We start from the raw sequence: 24,244 nt of genomic DNA on the forward strand, positions 1-24,244 counted from the left end.
CCAACCCCAATATAATATCATCAGCGGGTTTGTATACATAGTCTTGGTGGTGAAATTGATTGCTGGTAACGCAGGAAACCATCATGTGCACAGAACAGCATGGCGCTAGTGGAATATTGTGTCTTATCTGTTTTCTTTCGTTACTCGGTGTCCGGTTCCCGATATTAAAAACCATCTGTAACACCTTTGCATCGTTGGTGGTAGTGACTTGGCTCTCGCTCTAATTCAAACCAAGCAGGAGAGAGAAAACTAGTCGTATGTAGACATCAATGAGAGAGGTGTTATCCTGGGGAAAGCGTCATTTCCACGTTGTTCTCTTGAGTTTGCGCGAAGGCGTCGTACCATTAAGCGCGTTTGTAGTCCTCTAGAATCCGCGTCCGTCAAGTGCCAATGAGTCTGGCGCGGTAAGAAATCCCATAATGATTTCCGTGTTCATCGTAACAGCTGGACTGAGCTGAGGAAGCTGCCCAGGTACGGTGGCTGTGGCCAAGAATGGAAATGAAAGCCCAGGTTGGAGTCTTCGGCCCCGGGGGAAGCACCATCTAGTTATGATACGCTCATACATGAGACGCCCACGATTATATTCGCCCGGTCGGAGGAAGGTGATGTCGTGTCGGACCAAGTGGAAGTGGAGTACGATATACTCATTTTGGCTCACAAGGACAGTTATAGATACATTCGTTCCAGTCCAGAGTTCAAATTTGAAAATTTCCTCCTCTCTTCTTCATAAACCGGCGCTACTGGTGCCCGGTCCAAAGGCTGAACCTACCCAAGAAGACATCACCCGGAGAGACGAGGAGATCGGTGGCGGCGGATACGGGGCGAAGCGCTGCCGGCTAGCTTGCCCGGCGTTTTCGATAGTGATGCCCGGGACCACGGTGACCTGGTCTGCGGCAGTGGCGGGCGCTGCGACATTACGGCTACACTACCACGGTCCACATGATCGTCTTTGCCCTTCCCCCGGCGCCTTGCTCAAGTTGAAAGTAATGTATGTGACTCGGGCGTTCCGTTCGAAGCCCCGCGGTACGGCAACGGCCCGTTCCCGGATTCGACGATGGAGGAGCTGGTCTCGAGCGACTGTCCCAAGGTCTTTTCGCCATTAACTACGATACTAGCCCTGTTGGACAGAGCCTCCTGGCGGTGAACTGACTCACCATGTTCGAAGAGCCGTCTCGCCGCCCCAGGGGTGAAGATATTGAGAAGGCCAAAAAGGCTGTGATCGATGTCTCTGAAAGATTTCCTAGTTTTCCTGCTCTTCGATAAATCTCCTCGCCTTCGAGGGACAAGACCTCGGCCGTGCCGCGGACGGGGCAGCGAGCTGGCAGGCAGGCAGCGCTGGATGAACGCCCAGAGCCAACCAATGACCCAAGGTAGGCAGAATACATTGCGACCCTCCATGCAACAGAGGACAGCTGTAGTTACCATTTAATAACGCCGAGCGTGCTGCCTACTTCTACCCATCTATGGACAAACAGCAACCCATCGAACGAGTCTCGCAATAAACCGATCGCAGGAAACATGATTTGCTCATACGTTCTCGAGCTGGACAGCAAGAAAGGCAACACAGCCAGTCACGATTACACAAATAGCCGTGATCAGAGAAAGGAATACTGGAACCACGATTGGGGCAGTAAGTAATCGGAGTTGTGTCTCAAGGACAAAGTTTGTCGCCATCAAAATCACACGACCGCCCGATCGAGGCCCTGATGGGACCGATCAAACCGAATAAATTGGTGGCATTGGCAGCACGAGATGGCTGGCACTCTCTCGAGGTTGTTGGGCTTGGGCTTTTGCCTCTGATACTTTCTGTGGAAGAGCTACCGCAATGCCCTTCGCTGGCTCTACGTCGCCCTTGACACCCAGCAACGGTTCGGCAGCCCTCGCCCACCTCCTGGGGCCCTCTTGGGGCTGGCGAAACTGGCACGCCCGGCATGGAGTGAGGAAATCAGTTAAAGCAACAGTGGTGATGTATAAACTATCTCTATGCCTTATGTGAAGTACCGCCTGAGGCAGACACCAGAAAATGCTCGGTATACGCACCTTTCCACACTTGCACCCTATATATCTATATCGGCATAGTAAAGAAGCAGCCTAAACTGACGTACAATAATGGAACCACCACTTTCATTCACCAAGTAGTAGGTATAATACCTCCCTCAATGGCCAGACACGCTCTCATTTTTGCTATTCCGGTTACTCCTGCGACTTCATACAAGTCATCGATAAGCTAATATATGGAGAGCCTATTAATTACTCAAAACCAATTATCGTCAGCATACACTTTTTAGTCGTTAGTTACTTGGTTATTCTGTTACCTACCAGCTATTCCACCAGAACCCCCTTAAACGGACATTTCTCAAGCTGATCCTACCAAAAGTACCACTTCAGCAGATAATCAGGAATCATTATCCGAATGGCGTATCTCATTGTCAATTATAAGCCCGTAAATAACCGCTGATTACTCCTATTCATACAAGGCTCATGCTAGAGCTTCCACTCCTTTTTTGGGCCTCATCCACGAAACCTCTTTTCTATTACAAGGGTATCCGGAGCCTTCAACAGGGTAAGTCGCTGTAAACCATGCAGCATGCCATTAAAAAGGAGGAAAACGAAAAAACAACCGAAACCTGTCATTAATAACGCCTCAAACCCCTCTAGTCATCACCCTGGTCTCGACCGTCGTCGACCTCGGTCTCCGGATCTGTATCGTTCTGCTCCTCCTGCTCAGCTTCCTCAGCTTCGGCGGCCTCGGCGTCGCCCATCTCAACATCCTGGTCCTGGTCCTGCTCTTGCTCGTCAGCATCGGAGGCAGCGGGAGGTGCAGCCCGCGAGATCTTTCTGTTGGCTGAGCGGCCAAGATCGAAGTCACTGCCGCGTGCGCGACCGCCGGCAGCTTTCTTGGCGCGCCGGAACGCGTCGCGTCCCTCTCTCCATTTGTTCAGCTCTTGTTGATAGCGTTCCTGAAACTCGTCCTTCTCCGTTTGGGGGAGGTCCTTCCAGCCTCGCGCCAACTCTTCCTCGAGGCGGAATTCGCCGGCGGCAATCTCGTCTTTGTGCTTCTCTTGGAGGACCGGTCGCATGTCGTTGCAATAAATCTCGAACGCATTGCTAGGGCGCTTGGGGGGCTTCGGTACAGAGTGGTGCCCGTTGGTAGGGCGACCGCTGAACGAGTCGCCATGAGAGAACTCGGATCCGGGCGAAAGGCCTCGCATGTTCTGGCTTACGAAGGATGGGCCGGCAGAGCCTGTCTCACGGTCACCGCCAGGAATCAGCGAAGTCTTCCTATGGCCACGCTTGACCCGAAGCGGCTTATCTTCAGGCTGCATAGGACATTAGTTACAATCCAAACGAAGGCAGCTATAGGGGCGGTTGGATGGTTGGCATACAGTGGGAGGCGGACTGGGACTTCCTTCCGAATCCTCAACGTTGGTACTAGTCCGTTTCTGGATCTGTTCCAGCAGGATTGCGCGCTCTAGGCGCAGCTTCTGGATCTGGCGTCTCAATCGTATCGCGCGTAATCTGTATGCGTCGTTCTCCTCCTCGATCTCGTTGGTTCGCGCCCGTAGCTGGATACATTTGCGGCGATACGCTTCCTCCACGGTAGGTGGAAGCGAAGGGGGGTTGGCTAGATGATGGGAATATTAGCCGACGCGTGACGATACCTAAAGGCGCCGGTAGAGGCAGATGCCAATGATGACTTGTCCGGTGGAAATGCGACGTACCACTCGAGGGCGCCATCGCGACAGGGTGCTGTCTGGCGTCAGCGCAATGAGATAAGGGATACAATTGTATTGCAATTGAGGTAGGGGTGGATGGATGGCGACCGATTTTTATTGGTGATATGGTTATAGAAGAAGAGTCGGGGATGTTGGCACGAAGCAGGAATGGAGTGAATAAATCAATGAATGAATGGATGGATTTGATGTTGTTGGGCGTTGCACACGCCAATCAACCGAAGTAGCTTACCACGAAGTCTACTCAACTGAAAAGTGACCTGCAACAAGGCTGATGTTCTGGCTGATACTTGGCTTGGAATCGCGACTCAAATGCTGGCTGGCTGGCAAGCTGCATGCGGTACATACAACCTGGAAGCTCTGGCATTGGCTACCACTGACAAGCTCTGATCCACCCCAGAGCATGGGTCCCATCAAGGCTGCCAGGCTGCTGTCTTCCCCCCACACAGCTTTTTAGCCCAGAGTCCCCCAAATTTGTAGGTACCGTCCCGCAGCCCGACAGAACTTTTTTCCATTTGCAGTGGAAAGTCAGAGAGCTCCGTTCAGGCTGCCCCCATTATCTTAGGCCCTTAACCAGAACAGACTCGCGAGATCAACCGACACACGGCGAACTGTCTTTTCATTCCACCCGAAGATAGTCAAGGTGCCTCTACAGCATCTTCCTGCCCATCATGTCTCTCAACATTCCGAACGCCCCCAATGCGGGCCTGTTCAAGGGAGGCTACAACAAGTAAGTTCGCAATATACACACCCCACCTTTCACCTTCCACCTTCGACACCCTGACCATCACCATGTCTAACCGCCCTCCTCCTGTAGCTACGATTCCGAAGATGGCGCCGTTCTGCGTAACATCGACGCCTGCCGCGCCATTGCCTCGACGGTTCAGACTTCTCTGGGTCCCTATGGCCGCAACAAGATCGTCATCAACCATCTCCAGAAGATGATCCTCACCTCAGATGCCGCCACCATCCTGAAGGAGCTCGATGTCGTCCACCCCGCCGCCAAGCTCTTGGTCATGGCCAGTCAGCAGCAGGAGGCCGAGATGGGAGATGCCACCAACATGGTCATCGTTCTGGCCGGCGAACTGCTGAAGAAGGCCGAGGATCTTCTGCGCATGGGCCTCAAGACCAGCGATATCGTCACCGGCTACGAGCGAGCACAGAACTTCGCCCTCGAGGCTTTGGAGGAGCTGGTTGTGGACAAGGTCGATGACATCCGGAACCAGGAAGAGCTCAGCAAGGCCATCCGCACCGTCGTCGCCAGCAAGCAGAACGGCCACGAGGACTTCTTGGCCGACCTGGTCGCCGAGGCCATCCTGGCCGTCCTGCCCAAGAACCCCGCCGGTTTCAGCGTCGACAACATTCGAGTGGTCAAGATCATGGGTGGAAGCTTGGAACAGAGCAAGGTCGTCAAGGGTATGGTCTTCCCCAAGGAGCCCGATGGTGCGGTCAAGCAGGCGCAGAAGGCCAAGGTCGGTGTTTACTCTTGTCCTCTCGACTTGAGCCAGACTAGACCAAGGGCACCGTGCTGCTGCACAACGCCAAGGAGATGATGGATTTCACCAAGGGCGAAGAGGAGCAGATCGATACCGCCATCAAGGAGCTGTACGATGCCGGTCTGCGCGTGGTTATCGCTGGCTCGACAGTCGGTGAGCTTGCCATGCACTACCTTAACCGATATGGCATCCTGGTCATCAAGATCCTCAGCAAATTCGAGCTGCGCAGAATATGCCGAGTTGTCGGCGCCACCCCGCTAGCAAGACTCGGCGCTCCTATGCCCGATGAGATGGGCTCAGTCGATGTTGTCGAGACGCTGGAAATTGGCGGTGACAGAGTTACAGTATTCCGCCAAGAGAATGACGTAACCCGGACAGCCACTCTTGTCCTTCGCGGTGCTACACAGAACCACCTGGAAGATGTAGAACGTGCTGTCGATGACGGTGTTAACGTGGTCAAGGCCATCACCAAAGATCCAAGGTTAGTGCCAGGTGCTGGTGCTTCAGAGACCCAGCTCGTTGAGCGCATACAAGCTTTTGGAGATAAGACGTCGGGTCTTCCTCAGTACTCCATCCGCAAATTCGGCGAGGCCTTTGAGGTAGTGCCGCGCACAATAGCCGAGAGCGCCGGCCTTGATGCTACGGAAGTCCTCAGCCGACTTTACACAGCACACCACAAGAAGGATGACTGGAAGACCGGTGTTGACATCGAGGTAAGTTTAACCCCTATTTCAACACGGAAAGTGTCCACCCTGTGAGGGCTAATATGCTGACTGAACTCTAGAACAACGATGGCTCTGGCACACTAGATGCTCAGAAGGAGGGCATCCTGGATCTTATGATTACGAAGGCATGGGCCATCAAGCTCGCCACCGAGGCTGCTCGCACAGTGCTGTCGGTAGACCAAATCATTGTAGCCAGACAAGCCGGTGGCCCCAAGCCCCCGGGACCCAACCCCAACTGGGATGAGGATTAAAAAGCTTAATGTATAGATTCTAGAACGCTCATGTATCTGCCTTGAGGAAAAAGAAGAAAAAAAAATCAAGGTTGGCGTTTTGGTAGCTGGTTTATGGTCTATCGAATACCCACAATCTGGCTGCTGTCACGCAGCTCTCTCCAAAAAGAACCTGTAGCACAACTCGTGATATGACCTTGACTATGTACGCTGCCAAGATGGGCCAGTGGTGTCTTATTGCCCAACATGACGAGCCAAGCTGAACCACTAAGTATATAAGTAGAAGGATAAGTCTCGACCGTAAACTGCTTGTAAAAGCGATCCTGTGATATGAGCCGGTGCAGAGATCGTAACTAGGTGGGCTTGCAAGTTGAAGTGATCACCGCAAAACATACAGCAGCAAAATCCAACCAGCAGGTACAGATGAAGCCGCCATGTTGCATACTGGTCTTGATGATATCTCAATGGGGATAAGTACTGAGAATGACACTGGTTCATCAAGGGCCAACTTTCATGATAAGAAGCATGTAGCAACCTCGGAAAAGGGGCTGTGTACCGTGCTTGGGTGTAGACCTGGGACAAAACGTCAAAGATTCATCAGCGAATACATGTAGAAAATATGATTGATTAAGAATCCTCCTATACGAACTAAATACGCGGTGAGTTTGGCCGTGTCAAGCTTTATTCTCAAACCGCTTAATGGACGTAGATGTGTGCCCGGCTGAATGCCGACGAAAAAGTATAGTAAAGATTACAAGGCTCGCTCCATGATACCTAAAAGCACGCATCTCCTTCGCCAGCGCTGCAGTCTGAATCTGAGCAAAAGTTTGTGGAATATCCAGATCCTTACCAACATGAACCTCACTTATTTAGGATCGGGAAACTGGTTGCCCAGATTCAACGCCTGCCGATAGATCCACTCGCACGCCGTGAGCTTCTCCTCCGCCTCCCCGCCGCTGAAGTCCTTCTTCTCCGCCGGGATGCCCGCGCCCTCGAGCGCCTCCATGATGACGTTGTCCTCGGGCCGCACGAAGTAGACGACGCTGTAGCGCGGGAACTTGCCCTGGGGCCCGGGGGCGGGAATGACGCGGTGGCGCCCGGAGCAGAAGACGCCGTTGGTGAACTTGACGGCCGCGTCTCCGAGGTTGATGATGGCGCAGCCCGGCTTCGGGACGACCCAGAGCCACTCGCCCGGCACGTCGGGCTGGCCGTCGGTGAGGGTGGCGGAGCGCGAGGATTCGGACCAGACTTGCAGGCCGCCGAGCCAGTTCATGAGGAGGGTGATGCTGTTGGTTGGTATTCGGGGTCAGCAATTGGTAAGTCACACGGCAATCTTGCATGACTTGATGTCGGTAGCCCCTTTTTCAGGGGGATGAAAGGAGACGGAGATGAGAAGGGGAAAGGGGAGAAAATAGCACTCACGTTCCAAAGTCACAATGACTAGGCGTTTGAATCTCGGGCATCTCCTCCTTGTCCCGCGGCGGGCCACGCGTGATGCGAACATGATCGCCCGCAAGCTCCTCGAGGCGATGCCGATTCCATATCTCCTGGGGGTCCACCCCGAGCTTGTCGACGAGCAGTCCCAGGATCAGCATGCCGATGCTGTGCGCCGCGCGCATGTAGCCCGCGAACAGCTCCCGCTGCTCGAGGATGGCGGCCGGCCAGCTGGCACCCCGCCGCGGCATGTCGGCCGGGTCCGAACAAGGAGCCGTCATGTCGTCTTTCGCCACGTTGAAGAACTCGGCCGTGTCGCGCGCGCCGGTGGCCTTGTCGGCCACCGTCGCGCCCACCTTCTTGTAGCCGAACAGCTGGCGCGGCTGGCCGGGGGCGCCGGTGGCCCCCATGATGTAGCCCAACTTTTCCTCTAGCGGCAGGGCGAAGGTGCGCTCGCCGGCGCGCGCGATGGCGTCGGCGCCGTGCAGGATGGTCTCGCCCGCGGGGCTGCCCGCCAGGTCCAGGTAGAAGAAGCCGCGGCCCTTGCAGATGTCGAAGACGCGCGCCTGCTCCTCGGCGTCCCGCGCGAGCAGCTTCGAGAGCGAGATGGTCTCCAGCGGCACGGTGGGCAGGTCCGGGGGAAGGGTGGGTACTCAGACGGGGTGAACTCCGGAGCGGCGGGTGGTGGGGACTCTGCGTGGGGCATGTTGGTGAAGTCCAGCGGTTTTAGGTTCCTCAAGGTTGGGGGGTTGTGATGATGACGAAGTAGAATAATGACTGCTGGTGCTTGGTATGAGACTGTTGTTGAATAAAACGCTGTTGTGTAGAGGGTGCGCTTGAAGGAGGTGCTGTTTTCGCGATGTCGTGTTGTACTTGGAGATCGTGTATCCAGAAGTCAAGGGTCGGCGAAGCATGACAGTGAGAGGTAAAGTGGAAGTTATCAGTAACCCTTGCAGAGCTTAAGATGGGCATTTAAAGCAATCTATCAGACCAGTCTGTGAGGCCCGAGTGAACACGGATAAGAAATGCGATGAGTTTCATGTGAGTGAGTGAGGCGGGGGAAGAATCAAGCTCCCGCGATCCTTGCCGGTTACCCCCGTCTGGAGTGCAGCCCCCGCAGCTCCGTACGTGTAAGTATGCAGCCAGCGTGACTTGATGCGGAGAAATGTGGCACTCGCCGGCATTGATGCCTTGGTTTCTCCAAACTATGTTATACAATGCTACCGTCCCACATCTCTATCACAGCCCCTGATGGACAGCATCGGCAATAGAGCAAGCATCCCACCAACCGAAGGATTGATTAGTCGGACTGCATTCAGTCTTTGCTTGCACGCTAAAGCAGCCCTAATGAGTCAGTGAATTATTGGTCTGTTCTCCCCCATCGATGCGTTCGGGTCCCCCATTCGGAGATAGCCTGCGATGGAGAGGAGAAGGATCTACACGGTGCCTCCTGACTCGAGTTGACCCCTCATTCCTATGTTACAGTCACCTCGGTGCTTGTCGCACTCCATTCAATCATTTACCCCTTTCGAAAAATGTACCCCTAGATATCTAAGACACCAATCATGACTATGTAAGATGAGGAATGTCATGCTTTCGTCGATGTTCCCTTGCCATGAGTGTAATTTACTCCTGAAACTTGAGTATTGAAATGTTTATTGAGCAATTGATGAGTTCCCCGCCCTATGAAAGTTGTCTGGTTGGCGTCTAAATCATTTACTCACTGTAGTCTGCACCGCCGCCTCGCTCTGAACTCTGACATCGAACGCGCTGCGGACCTCGAGGACCGTCCTGATGTGCTCCCACTGCAGCCGCTTCTCCTCGAACCGCGCGATGGTGTGGGCCGTGTTGACGGCATTGGAGATCTCGCGCCCGTTGAGCTCTGACGCCACGAGCTGTTTGAGCGCTCCGCCGCTGACACCGACATTGTTAATGTCGCTCTCCACGGCCGGGATCCCCCTTTAGACACAGGGCCCAAATGCGGCGCCGCACCTCGTGCTCGGGCGGGTGGTAGCCGAGCGACAAGTGGATGCGCGACTTCATGGCCGTGTCGAAGGACTCGACCCGGTTCGTCGTCAGGAACGCGATGCCGCTGAAGTATTCAAGCTCCTTGAGGAAGAATAGGGTGGGTTAAGGTGAAACGTTACGCAAAATAGTCGTAAGACGACGCTCAGGAAGTAATAAATGAGCGAGTGCCAGTCAGATAAGAGAAAACCATAGCTTACCGGCCACAAGAGAGTTTCTTTCGGGATTATTGCCGTTCTCCCTCGCCTCAAGGAATACGTCGGCTTCATAAAGGAGCACGATGGCTTTCCCGGTGGTGGCGTATTGCAGGATTCTCTTCAGCTCCCTCTCGAATGACGCAGTGCTGCACAAGAGTATGTCAGCCAATGTCGCAGGTAGAAAAATGATCTGCTTAAAGTGATGTGCAGTGAATGAGAATACGTACTAGTTGTTCTTGTTGAGTTCACCCACGGAGGTCATGATGAGTGCCTTCTTGGTGCCTTCGGCCGCCGTCTCAGCTGTTAGTGTCTTGCCCGTGTGTGTGTGTCCAAGTCAGCTTTCTGATCGATAAATTCGCCATGCGAGAAGGAGCTTCCATAGGTTGCGCACGGTATGAATGATGTATAGGGGTCGCATACCTGATCCAGGCGTCCCGGGAAGCAGCATCCCCAAGCCCTTGCCCTTCTGCAGCATCTGGTCTCGAGCCTAGTCCGAGTACTGGTGCGAAGTCACCAGACTGCGGACACGAGCTTTTCCTTCTCCCCGATGATGAGCTTCTCCCAGACATCGGCCTGCCACTGCACCTCGCCGATGCTGTCGACGTACAGTTGGCACCATCACTTCTTGGATAGGGAGTACCCCTGAGTCTGCGGCGGACACAGCATCGGGTCCGCTTGGCCCAACCGCACGGGGGCTTGGCCTTGGCGTGCTCCTCGCGGGAAAGTCTTGCGGTCGAGCACGACCCGGCCCGCCTCGGTATAGAGAAGCCACACCCCGCTCCACTTGCACGAGGACGGGTCAACCAGCCGTAGGGAGGCCCCTTGAGGAAGTCGGCTGCTCTCGTGTACGTTGCGGTGGAACGGTCGACGAGGGATAGGAACCGCTCGCTGCGCTCTCTCAGTCTGTCCTGGAGGCCCTCTTTGGGCTTGGCGAAGGAAAGAGGGTATACTGGGAGGTACGTGATGACGGCTGGGTTATCGGCGGGAAAATACTTCTTCTGGAACATCTGGAACAGCTTGGTAGACCGGCCGGGGAAGGTGTCGTTGTGGTCGCTGTAGGTGCACTGAACCTCGAAGTAGGGCCCTAGGTCCTTGTCTTCCTCATAGGCCGTCTTCTCGCAGAGCAAGAGCCACGGATGGCCGCCCACCTCGGAATACAGGAGATCTCCGGGCTGGAAGGGGACCCAGGCGTTCTCATAGGAGATCTGGTTGTTCTCGACCATATGAGCAGCCTTCTCACGGGCTGGTGCCATCTCGTGTCTCATGAAATCGAAGAGAAGATCTATGTGTGAACCGGCCGGGGTGTCCTGGACAGAGTGTCGGTACTCTTCCAGCCCAGTCCAGTGGTGGGCGGGCATCTTGAACGGGGACTCGAGCTCCACAGGCGATTTGAAGCCCGAGGGCACCATGCTGTAAGACTGGATGACGTCGCGGAACGCCTGGAGAATATGCGGCGAGTTGACCCGCAGCTTCTTCTTCTCGGGCTTGTTTGGTTCGATGATCTGGCGGACCACGATGGCGTACGGACTGTCATCGTCGCGGCCGGTTTGGTCTTCGAACGGGTCCTCGATGACTTTGACGGATGACTGGCCGTCAGGCTGGATGACCTCTCGATAGGCCTTGAACTCACATCTCGGGCCTAGAGGCTCCCGGGCTTTGCCGTCGCCGTTGGTCAGATTCTCAGCTGATGTGATAGTCATTATTGTCGTTGTTGTACTATGTAGAAGAGATGAGGGGGGAGGAGGGAGGTCTGCGTTGGGACAAGATCAAGCTGTCCACATTCCTCCAGAGAGCAGGGCTGCTTTTATCAACAGGACGTGCTACCCATATTACGAATATGTAAGCAGGACAAGCGTTTGCCTTGCGTGTTGTTCAAGTCAAATCTGGCACAGCTATGCGGGCTGCCTACCCTACCTAGCCTTGTATACACGCCCACCACATGATGTTGCCTGGGTGCGTATTGGTGCTGCACGCTGTCAGGCAGTAAGTGGCTGGCAGTGCTATTGAGCTACACTGGATTGGCCAACCCACGCCAGCCCTGGTCACATACGCCCCCTCCCACCACCCCTGCTTGAGCCGTCCAGGGAGGGATGCACCTGAGCAGTGGTGGATCTTCCTGTTTTCAGGGTTGACTGCATGCACATGTCAGCCAATCATGGCGCCGCTCAACGAGCAAGATCCTTGCCGATGATTAACCACTGGCCGTATTCCAAGACATGGTATTGTAGCCTTACGTAATGACGACTCAGACCGAACCCCTATTTCTTTGTTGCGCTGCGACATGATTCGCCAGTATGATCTCACCGAAGGAGCTGGCAAACCAGGATCGATTTGCTTAGCCATGACCCACTGTATTAGTTGTGTGGCACGTAGCGGATTGGACAATCGTTGCCGTTAGTAAATTATACAGGTAAAGGTCATGGGCATATCTGCACACAGCTCGGTTGGTCCTGTCTTGCTCGGGATGTTTGATACAGGAATGCTGGAGTACCCGACGCGGTTGAGTTGGTTGGGGTAAGTTAGTTGCATAAGGTAGGTATGGTGTTGGTCCATCCTGGGGTTTCATTATGTGGCAAACAAGAAAGGAATGCGAACCACTGCGGCCTTGCCCGTAGGGCTCTAGAAAAAATCATCCGAGACAGCAATCAGTTCAACGCAAGCAACCAAACAGTTTGCTGTATCAATACGTAAGCAGAAGATGCGTTTAAGAAGACAGGGGGTTGCATTACGCTCCACCTCACCTCTGAAGGTTTGCATCGAGAACTCATCATATGTGAGCGAAGACTTAAAGCCATCCACTACAAATTACCAGGAGATCACATACTAAGATGCTTAAAAAGATAGAAATAGAAACAGAGCAAGAAGAAGAAGGGCAGAAGCTATAAATTGGTGATAGCAGTGGCGGTAGTGGTAATGACGAAGGTATTCATGAAGAAGCTGCCCAGGAAGAATTCAAGGAAATAAAAGCAAGAAGGGAGGCGGAAAGGGAAAGAGGAGTGGTAAAGGGGGTGACTCTGAGGACTTCCAAGGGTATAAGATAATTAGCCAGAGGCAAAGAAGGGCAGCCGTAGATGGCTGCAGGATTGCTGATCGCATGTTACCATTTTAGTCTAATACTTTTAACGTATATCGAATCTAGTAGAACGCTATAGTCTTGTGCGGTGTCCGGTGTACACTTAGCTATGGGACAGCTCACTCCCATAGGTGCACCTTAGACCCAGCCCTGTCACTTCCAACAAACCGCCGCATTTGCTTTGGATAGTACTAGGCCATGGCGGAGTATAATTACGGATTACTAATATATGCAAGAAGCCGGGACAAGATTCCAGAATCTGCAAGGGTAGGCTGCTTCTCTAGCTAGCGCAAAAGTAACAAAGGGATTTGGGCCATGGAGTGAATCAGAGGCATGAAGAGGTTTATCGCGTTTTCATGTGGAAAATGGAAGAGTCGTATAATCAGAAGTCCTGCTATGCACGTTCCTGGAGCAGCTCTTGTTTGCCCTCATGGTGCCTCGAATCTATATTAGGGGGCCACAACTCAGACTCCCAGATGGCCATAGGAAATTGGCATATCGGGACACCCACATAGACCAGCAATATCGGTAATAAATTGCCGCTTATGGAACTATGGTCTTGTGTGGGCTGAGAAGTATTGGGAGGAAGAAGGACCGAGGTGCCGGTCACAATGCTTGTCGCTCATCCAACGCTAGCATGTCCTCAACACAACATCTCGTCCCAAAGCCCAAGAAGATGAAGAAGGAGATAAATAAGCTTAAGAAGAGACCACCAAAGAAGAAGTGAAATACAAGCATCTTGTCTCGGTATGGTGTGATAAACTCAGGTTAAGATTATGGAATTAACAGTCCTTCGTATCGGAAAGTCGAGTGGCCAAGAGACCCGGGGATATAGATGCTGATTTCATGTGTTATGACTTGGCACACACTTAAACTCAACGGACCGAAAATACCATGGCCTGGCTTGGTTTCCAGATTTATCTTCTCAAAAATTGTGTATTTGTACATCATCGAAAACAGACAGTGACGTCATTGAATAAGTTGCATACTCAAGTATATGTACGACCAACAGGCCCTGATTGCTCGCTGCTTGGCTTTATCATGCCGTTTTACTTACATCGCCATGCTTTTCTTCCGGCTCCTCGGACTTCTTCTTCTTGCCCAGCGCCTCGAAGCGCTGGGTGCTCCCTTCCAACCCGGCGTGCAGCGCTTCACTCAGACCGGGGACGGTCATCTCGAACGTCTCGCGGATGACGGCGTACTCGTAGTAGCCGCAGCGGGCGATTGGCTGGGTCTTGCGGACGTCGAGGCGGCCGTCGGTGAGCACATCGTCCGCGATGTGGACGCCGACGACGCGGCCGATGACGACGTCGACGGAGCCGACGGGCGGGTTCCCGGGCAGGCGCAGGGTGGTGTGGTACACGCACTCGAAGCGGACGGGCGAGGCGGCGACCAGCGGCACGGGGTTAATGCCCTCGCCGTTTGCGGCAGTATCCCCGGGTAGGCTGGTGGAGAAGACCTTCTCGAGCCCCGCGCGCTCGAACTCGTCGACGCCGTAGGCGACCTGCTCGGCCGTCGCGGCGACGCTGTCGCGCAGGGCCCAGGTGGCCAGGCTCCAGCCGAACTTGCCGGTGGCCTCGGCGTTGCGGACCGTGTCCTTGCGCTCCGTGGGAGAGACCTGGTTGGCGCTGAACATGACGTAGGGCGGGTCGAACGTCAGATTGTTGAACTGCGAGTAGGGCGCCAGGTTGTGCGACGCCCCGTCCGGGCTCACCGTCGAGATCCACCCGATCGGCCGCGGCACCACGCACGCCTTGAAGGGGTCGAAGGGCAGGTTGTGCGGGGTCTTGCCTGGCTCGTAGAACATCGCGAGTTCTTTTTTTTTTTTTGCCTCTTTTACTTTTGCTAGTCCAGGTTTCAAGGGTTGCTGAGAGAAATAGATGGTGCGCTCTATTTTGACCGAGGTGGTTTGACTTGGAGGATGTGGACTTTGGATTACTGAACTCCTTCACTCCTTCACTCCGCTCGGTGAGATTTATGTGTTTCTCTAGGTAAGAAGATAACACATCCGATCCGGGGAAAACCCGGAAGGGCAGCCGGCGGGTTCGGAAGAACGTTGGGGAAGTAAGTTCTTTTACCGAATGCGGGGGTGGAGATAGGCTTCGCGTTTCGGCATAGCTGTAAGCCACATCCAAGCAATCCATTATTCATTAAACAAACACCAGCTAGCTATTATACTAATCCAATAGATGTCCTTCAAAATACCGTACAGTGCAAAGCGATCGGTTCTGTTGAGTACGTAGTTGTTCGATAACGAACGATATCCACACGCTCCAACCCCTTATTGGGCTTTGGCGTAAACCCTGCGTCTAACCCATATCTTCGTCCAAATCCTCATACTTCACCATGTCACTGTCCTCTTCTAACTCGTCAAGTTCCCAACAGCTGGTACATGTACCTCTGGTCCATCTATTGTCAATCGCCCCTTCAACAGACGCAAAATGGATCAAAGGAAACTTAGGAATGCGATGACACTGTTGACACTCCCGAGGGAAATGTTGCGGCAGTGGTAAGTTCGAGCTTGTGAAGTCAAAGGAGAGAAGCAGCAGTAAGCGCAGTGCAAATTTGGGATGTTGTGGTATGCATGTAAGAAAATTAGGGCGAGTGAGCATGATGTAGCCTGTCCTTTTGACGATCCCAGCAAAGGTTTGTTGAAGACAATTGCTGGTCTCGTATTCGAATTCAAAGGCCTTGGCCATTCCACCAAAGAATTGGGAGTAGAATTCTGCTTCTGGCATCTTGGCGATGCTTTCAAAGGGGTAGTCAGAGATGGGACTGATCGGACCTCTTTGATAGACCTGGAAGACCAGGCTGCATTCCCTGTATAAAATCTCTATGGCGACATGCCGAAGATAGAGTAGGTCGAAGTAGACACCAAGACGATGAGCTTCGCAGAGGGCAACGAAAGGGTTGGTGTCAAGATCGGCAGTTTTGTCAAAAGAGTACTCTGAGTTTTCGTCAGTGACTTTATGTTAGGAGAAGAGCATGTTCAAATCATTAAGAACCAAAAAGAAAACAACTTACGTCCTCCATAGGTGTTATCGCAATAGCCAATTAGCGTGGGCTGAAGACATGCCATGAAGTGTCACCTTCCTCTCAGAAGCCTCCTTTGAATTGAAGTTGGACAACTATATGTTTGATCGTTACTGTACCTTAAAATCACCGCCAAAAGCCTTGCTGAACCACCTTGACCGATAGCTCAGTATCACTCTGTGAACAGCCCAAGTCCTTCCATCACATTCGATCTGGGCATCTGCGAACCGGCCACTGTGGAGGAACCTAAACTCATTAGACTCCAGCATGCTTCTGGTGAATAACAATTGCCAGCTTACCCAACCTTGTGTCACTGCCTTTGGATTCCTCCGTCGTGTTCATAACGGGCATGCTGTCCAAAAAGCGAAAGTGTCATAAGGATACGGCTAGATACGAGTAGTTTGGAAGGACAGGACATCTTTTATTATGCAGGAAGGCCTGTTGACGACGAGAAAGCCTTGCATGATCATCATCTATCGTCATTGAATGTGCTCGATCAATAATGAAATCTTGGAGAGAAATTGGGCTAGTCTATCGAGGTTGTTCCTGGTAGTCCAAAACTGTACCTGCATTCGGATGAATGAGACATGCCTATTGGCAGGCAGGTAGCAGTGCTTTGCAGGGTAAACTGCGTATCGTAGGTGTCCTTGCTTGAAAATTAGCCAGTTCATGGCATATGGTTGACCTTCAAATGAAAGTGAAGATTTGAGATTGTTAACGTTAACCTCGTGCCTCCTGTCTCCAACTGAGGCGGTGGCATCGTGTGGCTTGTAACCCCACTCATTGTGGCTCATGCTGCGGGGCTACATGCGGGCTGACTGTTGAAGCTCGGGCCCTCTAAAATTATTGGAAGCAATCTTTGGGATTGGTATATCAGTACAACCGAGGACGATCATCAGCCTCCTTCTGGACCCAAGGACGACGACACATGATGCCTCCTCGGATACCGGCGCGCTTGGCCGCGCAATGTTGCCGGTCGCCCTTCGAATCCACCAATATAAACTCCCTCTGCGGCCTCTTCAATGGCTTGGCAATCCAGACCCGTAACGCCTCGATTCTGGCCGATCTGAGAGACAACCGGGACGCATACAACAAGCGCATTCGTGTCGGTCGTGGTCCTTCTGCTGGAAAAGGCAAGACGTCTGGTCGTGGTCACAAGGGTCAGAAGCAGCATGGAAAGGTCAATGCGTGGTTCCAGGGTGGTCAGACGCCTCTGATCCGCCAGAAGGGACAGCTGGGCTTTGAGAACCTGTAGGTTACGCCTCTCTGTTGACGCATTGGATTGAACGGCATGGGAACACGATTTACTGACTGTTTCGTAGTCGGGCACCTATCATGTCCGAAGTCAACCTCGACAAGCTGCAAGACTGGATCGACGCCGGTCGCATCGACCCCACCCAACAAATCACCCCCAAAGAGCTCATCCAATCGAACCTGATCGGGTCCATCAAGGACGGCATCAAGCTTCTTGGCCGCGGCGCCGACGTGCTGAAGCAGCCCATCGACATCATCGTGTCGCGAGCCTCGGCCTCGGCCATTGACGCTGTCGAGAAAGCCGGCGGCAAGATCATCACGAGATACTACACGAAGCAGTCCATCAAGCGCCTCGTACAGGGCAAGAGCATGAACACGGACCTGCCGTTGCCTTATGGCACCGAGCACGTGCAGCCTGTGTTGGAAAAGGTGCGAAAGACTGGGTTCTTCTACCGACTGCCCGACCCGACGAGCCGATGGGACGTCGAGTACTACCGCGATCCCGCGCACCGAGGTTACCTGAGCCACACGCTGCAGCCCGGCGAGTCGCCCAGTTTGTTCTTCAGGGTGCCGCCGAGCAAGCTCAAGAAGAAGGTCAAGAAGGCGGCAGCGAAGAAGGAGGACACCAAGCTCTGGGAGAAGCTGTAGGTTGTATGATTACGGCGCACTGTACAATTACTTGTATATACGGAGACGTCATTTGGATGTCTCTCTGTATATCAGAACCAAGGACATATCCCTTGTCGGATTGGATTGATTTATCGTGATGCACTGCCCATTGGACTTGACTGCTGGAAGCAACCAAAGAACTGGAGGGAACTCCTGATCAACCCCACTAACATGTCCAACAAAATTTGGAGTTCCTCAAGTGACCCGAGAAGTTAGGGATTCCGGCTACGGCCGGAGAACAACGCTTGAGTTGCTTGACATTAAAAATCTCAGATGCTCCACTAGTGACATCGTTTACGTCAGTCACAAACAGGGAAACCCAGTTTGCATCTGCCGTGTTACCTTCTCCTACAACTTTCCCACATCGTTGTCTCCAAACGCAATTCTCGAATTGTGCCAACGGCCTTGACTTCAAATGCCAGCATCCAATTGAACACTGGTTTTCATGTTTCCTGGCCACCTCATAATCCATCCCACGAATAACATAGCACAGCCCTGATATGGCTTCTTCCGGCACATCCGGCAGCTTCCCGCCCGAGGAGCTCCGGTCCGTCCTCGCCGAAGTCACGGCCCTGCTCAAGTCGCGCGGCGAGTCCGTCGCCGTGGCCGAGACCGCGGCCGGCGGCCTGATCTCGGCCGCGCTGATCTCGGCGCCCGGCGCCTCGAGCTACTACCGCGGCGGCCTGACGCTGTACACGTTGGCGTCGCGCCTGCGCTACGCCGGCTGGACCCGGGACAGCATCAAGTCGTACGCCGGGCCCACGCCCGACATCGTCGCGGGGCTCGCGCGCCACGTCCGTGCCGACCTCGGCGAGGGCGAGGACGACGAGCAGAAGTACAAGGGGACCGACATCACGTACGTCGTCGCCGAGAGCGGCACGGCCGGGCCCACGGGCGGCGAGACGCGGAACCGGACGCCGGGGTACGTCGCGCTGGCGGTGGACTGCGACAGGGGCTGTTTCACGCGCGAGGTCGAGACGGGGCTGGGGACGGATCGGGAGGCGAATATGGTTAGGTTCGCGGTGGAGGGGCTGAAGTTGCTGAAGGATGTGATCCAAGGGGATGCTAAGCTATGAGAACTGGTATTATTGGTGGATGGATTAAAGGGATTCTGCGTATGGTGTTTATACATGGCTGATGGAACCGGAGCTTATGAGGTCTAAAGCTTTCGCCCCGAGTGTGATAGCGGTTTCCATCTTGAGCTCGATGGTGTTTATAATGTTGAGCGATGCGGGCAGCAATGGAGAAGAGCAGAACCCTTGTTGGTTCATAATCAGATTCACTTCCCAATGTTGTAGTATCACTTTCAGTCAGAAGATATGACACTATGCTGCTAACATCTTTAATCTCAACCACCAAATACTCCCTTCGAGTAATTTCGCCTATGTCCCTCAGACACTTGTACCGGTAGCATCTAAAAACTCATTCTCCTCCTCGGATGGGATTCGTAATAATGACATCCCTTTTGGTTGCAAAGGAAGTAGCAGCCCCCTTCACCGTACGGCCTGTCATGCTGTACGCGACGGCCTACCTCACACTTTGGGCAGGCACCCCCTCCCCCACATGTTCGTCTTTCCAGAAGAAGTGTCCGCAGCCCTTATCTTCGCATGCCCCGAAGGTCCTGCCAGCGCTGCGAGGTTTGTGTGAGACTCTCCAGACTAGCGTGTCTTTTTCGCACTTGTAACAAAGCGGCATGGTGAGTAATGGAGCACGTTGGGCAGGCGGACGGTAGCGTTGAAGCCGAAGAAATTGTTGTTTGTTCTTGCTTTTGGTTGTTAGACACGATGCTGATAAAATGGAGAGGTATACTCTGATGCGTTAGGGTCCTCTTACCGGTAGTTGCGATGGATATGACTCCAATATATAGTGATTCCCAGGGAGGAAAAGTAACCTTATGTGTTTTATATATATAGTATTTGTGTAACCTGGGGCAGTTTCCAGTCGAATATCCTGGAGGGACAATGAAGGGGAGAAGAGGATGCGAGAAACTCTGGGAAACTCCTATCCTATGATACGAAGACTATTTTCATGACTTGAAGCGCCACATACCCAAATATTGAACCTCGTTTTGGCATCACTATTTTGATTATATGATAATGCATGCAACTAACCATCCCAGCTAATTCCCGGATCTCATGTGTTATGGACCTGCCCGTGTCTCAGTTGCCACATAGAAGGACAATGGAACCTCTCATAATGCGAGCGATCTATCGTAATGGTCGCTGACATATCGATATGATATGTAACTATGCCGCTACGCATCCCACTTGGATTGGAGACAATTTGTGAATCAGAATATGCTATATGATGAGTATAATGCCAACTCTAGTGCCATAGTGATCCAGACAGGTCAGAGCTCTCAACTAGTTTTGACCTTGGCCGTACAGCCCATCATGATACCCATCAGCTCAGCAAGCACAGTCCCACCAATTGCTGCGGGAGTTCAGCTACATGCAGTGAAACATGTGTACCTAGTTATCCTTGCTCCTGGGCTTTGGGGTTGTGATCATCGTCTGGTTATTATATATCAGCTGGAGGAAAATTAGATAAATAACGGTTGAAAAGTCTGTCTGCAGGTAACAAGATCAGGTACGACTGCCGCTTGTAAAAGACGACTGCTTGGGAAATGTTCAAAAGCACCTGTAGAACTAGTATCGCCTGTTGAAGCCATCATGGGATGTACAATTTGTCTTTGGCTCCATGGTGTCTTTGGCGCCTCGTGGGCCGTGTTGAGCGCCGCCGTGCCCACCTCCGTCGTGATGTCCGTATATTCGCCAGCTGTGTTGGCGCTCTGGCAACCAAGATCTGATATTCTTCGGGGTAAAGATACTGCAGATCTTCCTTTACCGTTTCATCCCCCTGATTCTCGCGTTGCTGAGTCATGTAGCCTAGGCCGGCCCCATGTGCAATGAGGTCACCCATGACGACAAACACTGCTCCGTCGGGATCTTCCTTGAAACCTGCGGTAGTGCAAACTAAATTAACAAATTCCCCCCATAGTGAAGGGCCATTCCTCCCTTCAGGACGATGGTTAGGATCGGCACCAAGGTTGAGTAAACAGTTGACGATAGTTGGGTTCACGACATCTCGACGAGTCTTTCCAAATCGGTAATCGAAAAGTGCGTAGCCAAGTAAGTCATGCTCTCGTACATCAATCTGCTGTTTCCCCAGTTGTTGAGTGATATAAAACTCTAACCCATATTGTGCAGCAACGCCATCGAAGTGCAATTCCTTATTGTAAACACAAGGGAGTTGATCAATCCTCGGCGAGCTCGAAGATAACATGCCACTGACAATATTAGAAGAACAATAGATCCTCTTCGCCTCAGCTAAGACGTTATTGATTCTTCGAGTATTTCCAAAACGGGTTTGTATGTCCCTGGCGTGATGCATGAATCTTTGGAATGACATATAAACTTCCGGCATTTCTTCTTTGGTTCGAGTCCATCTTCTTTTGAAGTTTGCAAGATATGCATGGCACACAAGCACGTATGCATCAAAGTCCTCTTTAAGGTCATTGTCGAAAACCCTCGTGATTTCTTGCGAATTATGGAGGAAGTCTCGGACCATTCTGTGCAAAAAGTGAATATCGTACGCGTAAGCACCCTAACCACTTAGCGGTCCTACCACATAAGCAGCCACCCAAATTGACTACCGATAAGCGAAGCCCCCTAACCCCCTTTTCGCATATAAGTCAGCATCCAACCCCCTCATTAGCAATTAGAGGATACTGCCAGAATCGTCACTTCTCGTGCTTTCTAGCCATGCCCATCCCAACCCCCGAATCCGCCATTCAACGTGCCATTTTGGCCGTATAAGCTGGCGAGTCGGAACGTGCAGCCTCTAAAAGACTTAAGGTACCCCGAGCCACCTTGCGGGACAGAATTAGGGGCAGACCGACCCGGACCGAGTCCAAGGAGTCCGCCAGGACCCTCTCTTCCGCCTAGGAGGAATATCTTAAAACCTGGGCTATCCGACAGGCGCAGCTAGGCCTTGCCCTTAAGTATAACGTGTTCCGGCTATTTAAGATAGACCAGCGCGCCCTGCCCTTTGGAATCTATTAGGTAAGGAGATTTATCGCCCGTTACCTTAAGTTAAAAACTATATTAGTTATAACGATAGATTTTCGACGCGTTTATTATATATTCGAAGAGAATATTTAGCTTTTCTTTTATTTTAAAATAAGATTTTATTAAAGATATTCTTATTCGATTTATTTATAATATAAATAAAATTAGTAATATTATAAGCTTAAGTAATAATTATTATATAATTAATTTAATTAAATTAATTGAAATTTTTATTTAAAATATTATTTATTATAAATAAGCGACCGCTATAAAGTTTATAAGTATAAATAATATTATTTTACTCTTTTTAATTATATTTAAAAGCGTTAATATATAATAGTAATAGTTTTTAAACCGCGGCGATAATTTTTATAATTTATAAATAAATCTTTAAAACTAGTTATTCGTTTATTTATTTAAAAAACAAATTAATAATAAACTAGCGATAATATAGTTACGAAAGATTTATTTATTATAAATAAAACTAGAGGACCCGGAGTAATAATGGCTATTTATTTTAAACGGCTACGATACTTACGTATAAAACTATTTTATAACGAAATATATAATTAATAAAATTTAGCTACTATATATATTAATATATATTTTTTATATATTATAGCTTTTAAATTTAAATCCTTTTTTAATATTAAAGCGAAAAGTTCGAAAATATTTAATTCTCCGTTATTAATTAACGTTTAATATAAACGTAAATAAGGCTAACTTTATTTAAGCGTAGTACCGGGCCCGGGAATTAGCTTTTAAACTTAAAGTAATAGCTAGCGGGTAGCGAGCTATTAGAATCTACCCACGGGATATTTCTAAACCCTTGAACTCCCGGTTACGTAAGCTAGCTGACGGTGCTACGGTCACCCCATGTAACGGCGACCCCTAAATTTAAATAGCTCTTAACAGCATCATATATAAATTAGTATATAAACTAGTTAGCTTTTAATTTATAATTAATTAAATAATACTATCGTCTTTTTTTTCTTTTCCTCTTTTTAATAGGCCGTAAACTAAACGAGTTAGTATTGTAACACGCGATTTAAGATATTATAAATAGCTTATTAATAAAATAAGCCGCCGAAAAGTATAATGTTTTTAAAATAACTTTAAGGGCTCGGATTTACGGCCGCAAGATTATAAAATAACGGAATAAGTCCTTCTAAGCTTTAATAATAGCGGAAAAGTCTTAGATCGTGACTTGGTACTTTGCGTAGTATAATTTAAGTTGCTTACCGGCGTACGTTATTTTCCGGATATTCGTTTAACGGATTTTTTAAATTAACGGAATTAATATAATACTTGGTAAATATTAAGTTAAAAGATTTATTACTCGTTATTTATTTATTAATATTATTTTTTTTTTAAAAGGATAGATTTTTTAAAACTTAACGTAACTTTTATAAAAAAAATTATCGAGTTTTTTAAGCGGCTTAATAATCTTATTTTAAAATTAATCCCTTTAAAGTTTCGGTTTAATATTAACGTATCCTACAAGCGAATATCCTATATAAGCGAATGTCCTACTTTTATAAATTTCCTTATAGCCTTAACCTTTTTTTATATTCTTTTATGTCCGAAAATGTTATAACTTTAGAAAAAGAGTGATATAATTCTAGCGTTTTAAGCGTTTTAGGAAGACTTAATTTTAAGCGTATAAAAGGTTATGTTAATTTATTACGTTTTATCGAAAACTTTATAGCGTAAACGAAATAGTTAACCTATACGATACGAAATATTTACGAATTTTCGAAAGTTTTTAAATTTTAAAGAAAATATAATTATTCGATATATTATTAATTTAAATACGTGATCGTTTTTTCCCCGGTTAAGTAATATAAAAGATATAGCGAATCGATTATTTAGTTTACGTAACGCGGGACGTGTCGGCGTTAATTAAGCCTTTAACTTTATACGATAATAACTAGACCTCTAGACGCGTTTTAATCGAAGAATCGATTATTAAAGAGTTCTCTGCGAAGATCCCGACGCGTATCGCGCGTGGTTTACCTTTATACGGAATATAATTTATAAGTACGGGATTTAAGAGGAGGATATTTATAACTTTAACGAGACCGGCTTTTTTATAGGTTAAATCTCGTTTAAAATAATTATAATTACCTCCGATCGATACGGAAGGCTTAGGGTAGTATAGTAAAGAAACCGGGAATAGGTTATAATTATTTAAGGCGTCGGATTACACGGTTACGCTATCCCTCCGTATATTATCTTTACTAGGAAAACGCACCTCTTTTTTTAATACGAAAACAGCCTATTACCGAAGGATTGGGTGATCGC

General features: G+C 50.4%; 9 protein-coding genes across 9 annotated transcripts; 3 read left to right on the top strand and 6 right to left on the bottom strand.

Annotated features, from left to right (window-relative positions):
• Positions 1-2,654: 2,654 nt before the first annotated feature.
• On the bottom strand, positions 2,655-3,738 carry PG994_013900 (HMG box protein; the record flags this gene model as incomplete). Its single annotated transcript, XM_066865309.1, has 3 exons — positions 2,655-3,320; positions 3,387-3,625; positions 3,723-3,738. The coding sequence occupies 3 exons, from the start codon at positions 3,736-3,738 to the stop codon at positions 2,655-2,657; spliced, it is 921 nt and encodes a 306-aa protein (XP_066708438.1).
• A 667-nt stretch (positions 3,739-4,405) lies between these two features.
• Positions 4,406-6,206, top strand: PG994_013901 (T-complex protein 1; the record flags this gene model as incomplete). Its single annotated transcript, XM_066865310.1, has 4 exons — positions 4,406-4,464; positions 4,552-5,206; positions 5,248-5,943; positions 6,015-6,206. The coding sequence occupies 4 exons, from the start codon at positions 4,406-4,408 to the stop codon at positions 6,204-6,206; spliced, it is 1,602 nt and encodes a 533-aa protein (XP_066708439.1).
• An 844-nt stretch (positions 6,207-7,050) lies between these two features.
• Positions 7,051-8,533, bottom strand: PG994_013902 (uncharacterized protein; the record flags this gene model as incomplete). The annotated part of the gene is made up of 3 exons (XM_066865311.1): positions 7,051-7,471; positions 7,608-8,271; positions 8,419-8,533. The coding sequence occupies 3 exons, from the start codon at positions 8,531-8,533 to the stop codon at positions 7,051-7,053; spliced, it is 1,200 nt and encodes a 399-aa protein (XP_066708440.1).
• Positions 8,534-9,331: 798 nt separating this feature from the next.
• Positions 9,332-11,541, bottom strand: PG994_013903 (uncharacterized protein; the record flags this gene model as incomplete). The annotated part of the gene is made up of 5 exons (XM_066865312.1): positions 9,332-9,533; positions 9,589-9,728; positions 9,903-9,987; positions 10,069-10,141; positions 10,449-11,541. The coding sequence occupies 5 exons, from the start codon at positions 11,539-11,541 to the stop codon at positions 9,332-9,334; spliced, it is 1,593 nt and encodes a 530-aa protein (XP_066708441.1).
• A 2,412-nt stretch (positions 11,542-13,953) lies between these two features.
• Positions 13,954-14,721, bottom strand: PG994_013904 (uncharacterized protein; the record flags this gene model as incomplete). Its single annotated transcript, XM_066865313.1, has 1 exon — positions 13,954-14,721. The coding sequence occupies one exon, from the start codon at positions 14,719-14,721 to the stop codon at positions 13,954-13,956; it is 768 nt and encodes a 255-aa protein (XP_066708442.1).
• A 502-nt stretch (positions 14,722-15,223) lies between these two features.
• Positions 15,224-15,993, bottom strand: PG994_013905 (uncharacterized protein; the record flags this gene model as incomplete). The annotated part of the gene is made up of 2 exons (XM_066865314.1): positions 15,224-15,879; positions 15,939-15,993. The coding sequence occupies 2 exons, from the start codon at positions 15,991-15,993 to the stop codon at positions 15,224-15,226; spliced, it is 711 nt and encodes a 236-aa protein (XP_066708443.1).
• An 885-nt stretch (positions 15,994-16,878) lies between these two features.
• On the top strand, positions 16,879-17,849 carry PG994_013906 (mitochondrial 54S ribosomal protein uL15m; the record flags this gene model as incomplete). Its single annotated transcript, XM_066865315.1, has 2 exons — positions 16,879-17,198; positions 17,270-17,849. 2 exons carry the CDS (start codon positions 16,879-16,881, stop codon positions 17,847-17,849), a joined length of 900 nt encoding a protein of 299 aa, XP_066708444.1.
• Positions 17,850-18,370: 521 nt separating this feature from the next.
• On the top strand, positions 18,371-18,946 carry PG994_013907 (uncharacterized protein; the record flags this gene model as incomplete). Its single annotated transcript, XM_066865316.1, has 1 exon — positions 18,371-18,946. The coding sequence occupies one exon, from the start codon at positions 18,371-18,373 to the stop codon at positions 18,944-18,946; it is 576 nt and encodes a 191-aa protein (XP_066708445.1).
• Positions 18,947-20,540: 1,594 nt separating this feature from the next.
• PG994_013908 (uncharacterized protein) lies at positions 20,541-21,440 on the bottom strand (the record flags this gene model as incomplete). The annotated part of the gene is made up of 1 exon (XM_066865317.1): positions 20,541-21,440. One exon carries the CDS (start codon positions 21,438-21,440, stop codon positions 20,541-20,543), a length of 900 nt encoding a protein of 299 aa, XP_066708446.1.
• Positions 21,441-24,244: the final 2,804 nt, after the last annotated feature.

Source organism: Apiospora phragmitis (genome assembly GCF_038363925.1).
Source record: "Apiospora phragmitis strain CBS 135458 chromosome Unknown utg000013l:1.0-2965645.0:1.0-2969333.0, whole genome shotgun sequence".
Lineage (NCBI taxonomy): Eukaryota > Fungi > Ascomycota > Sordariomycetes > Amphisphaeriales > Apiosporaceae > Apiospora > Apiospora phragmitis.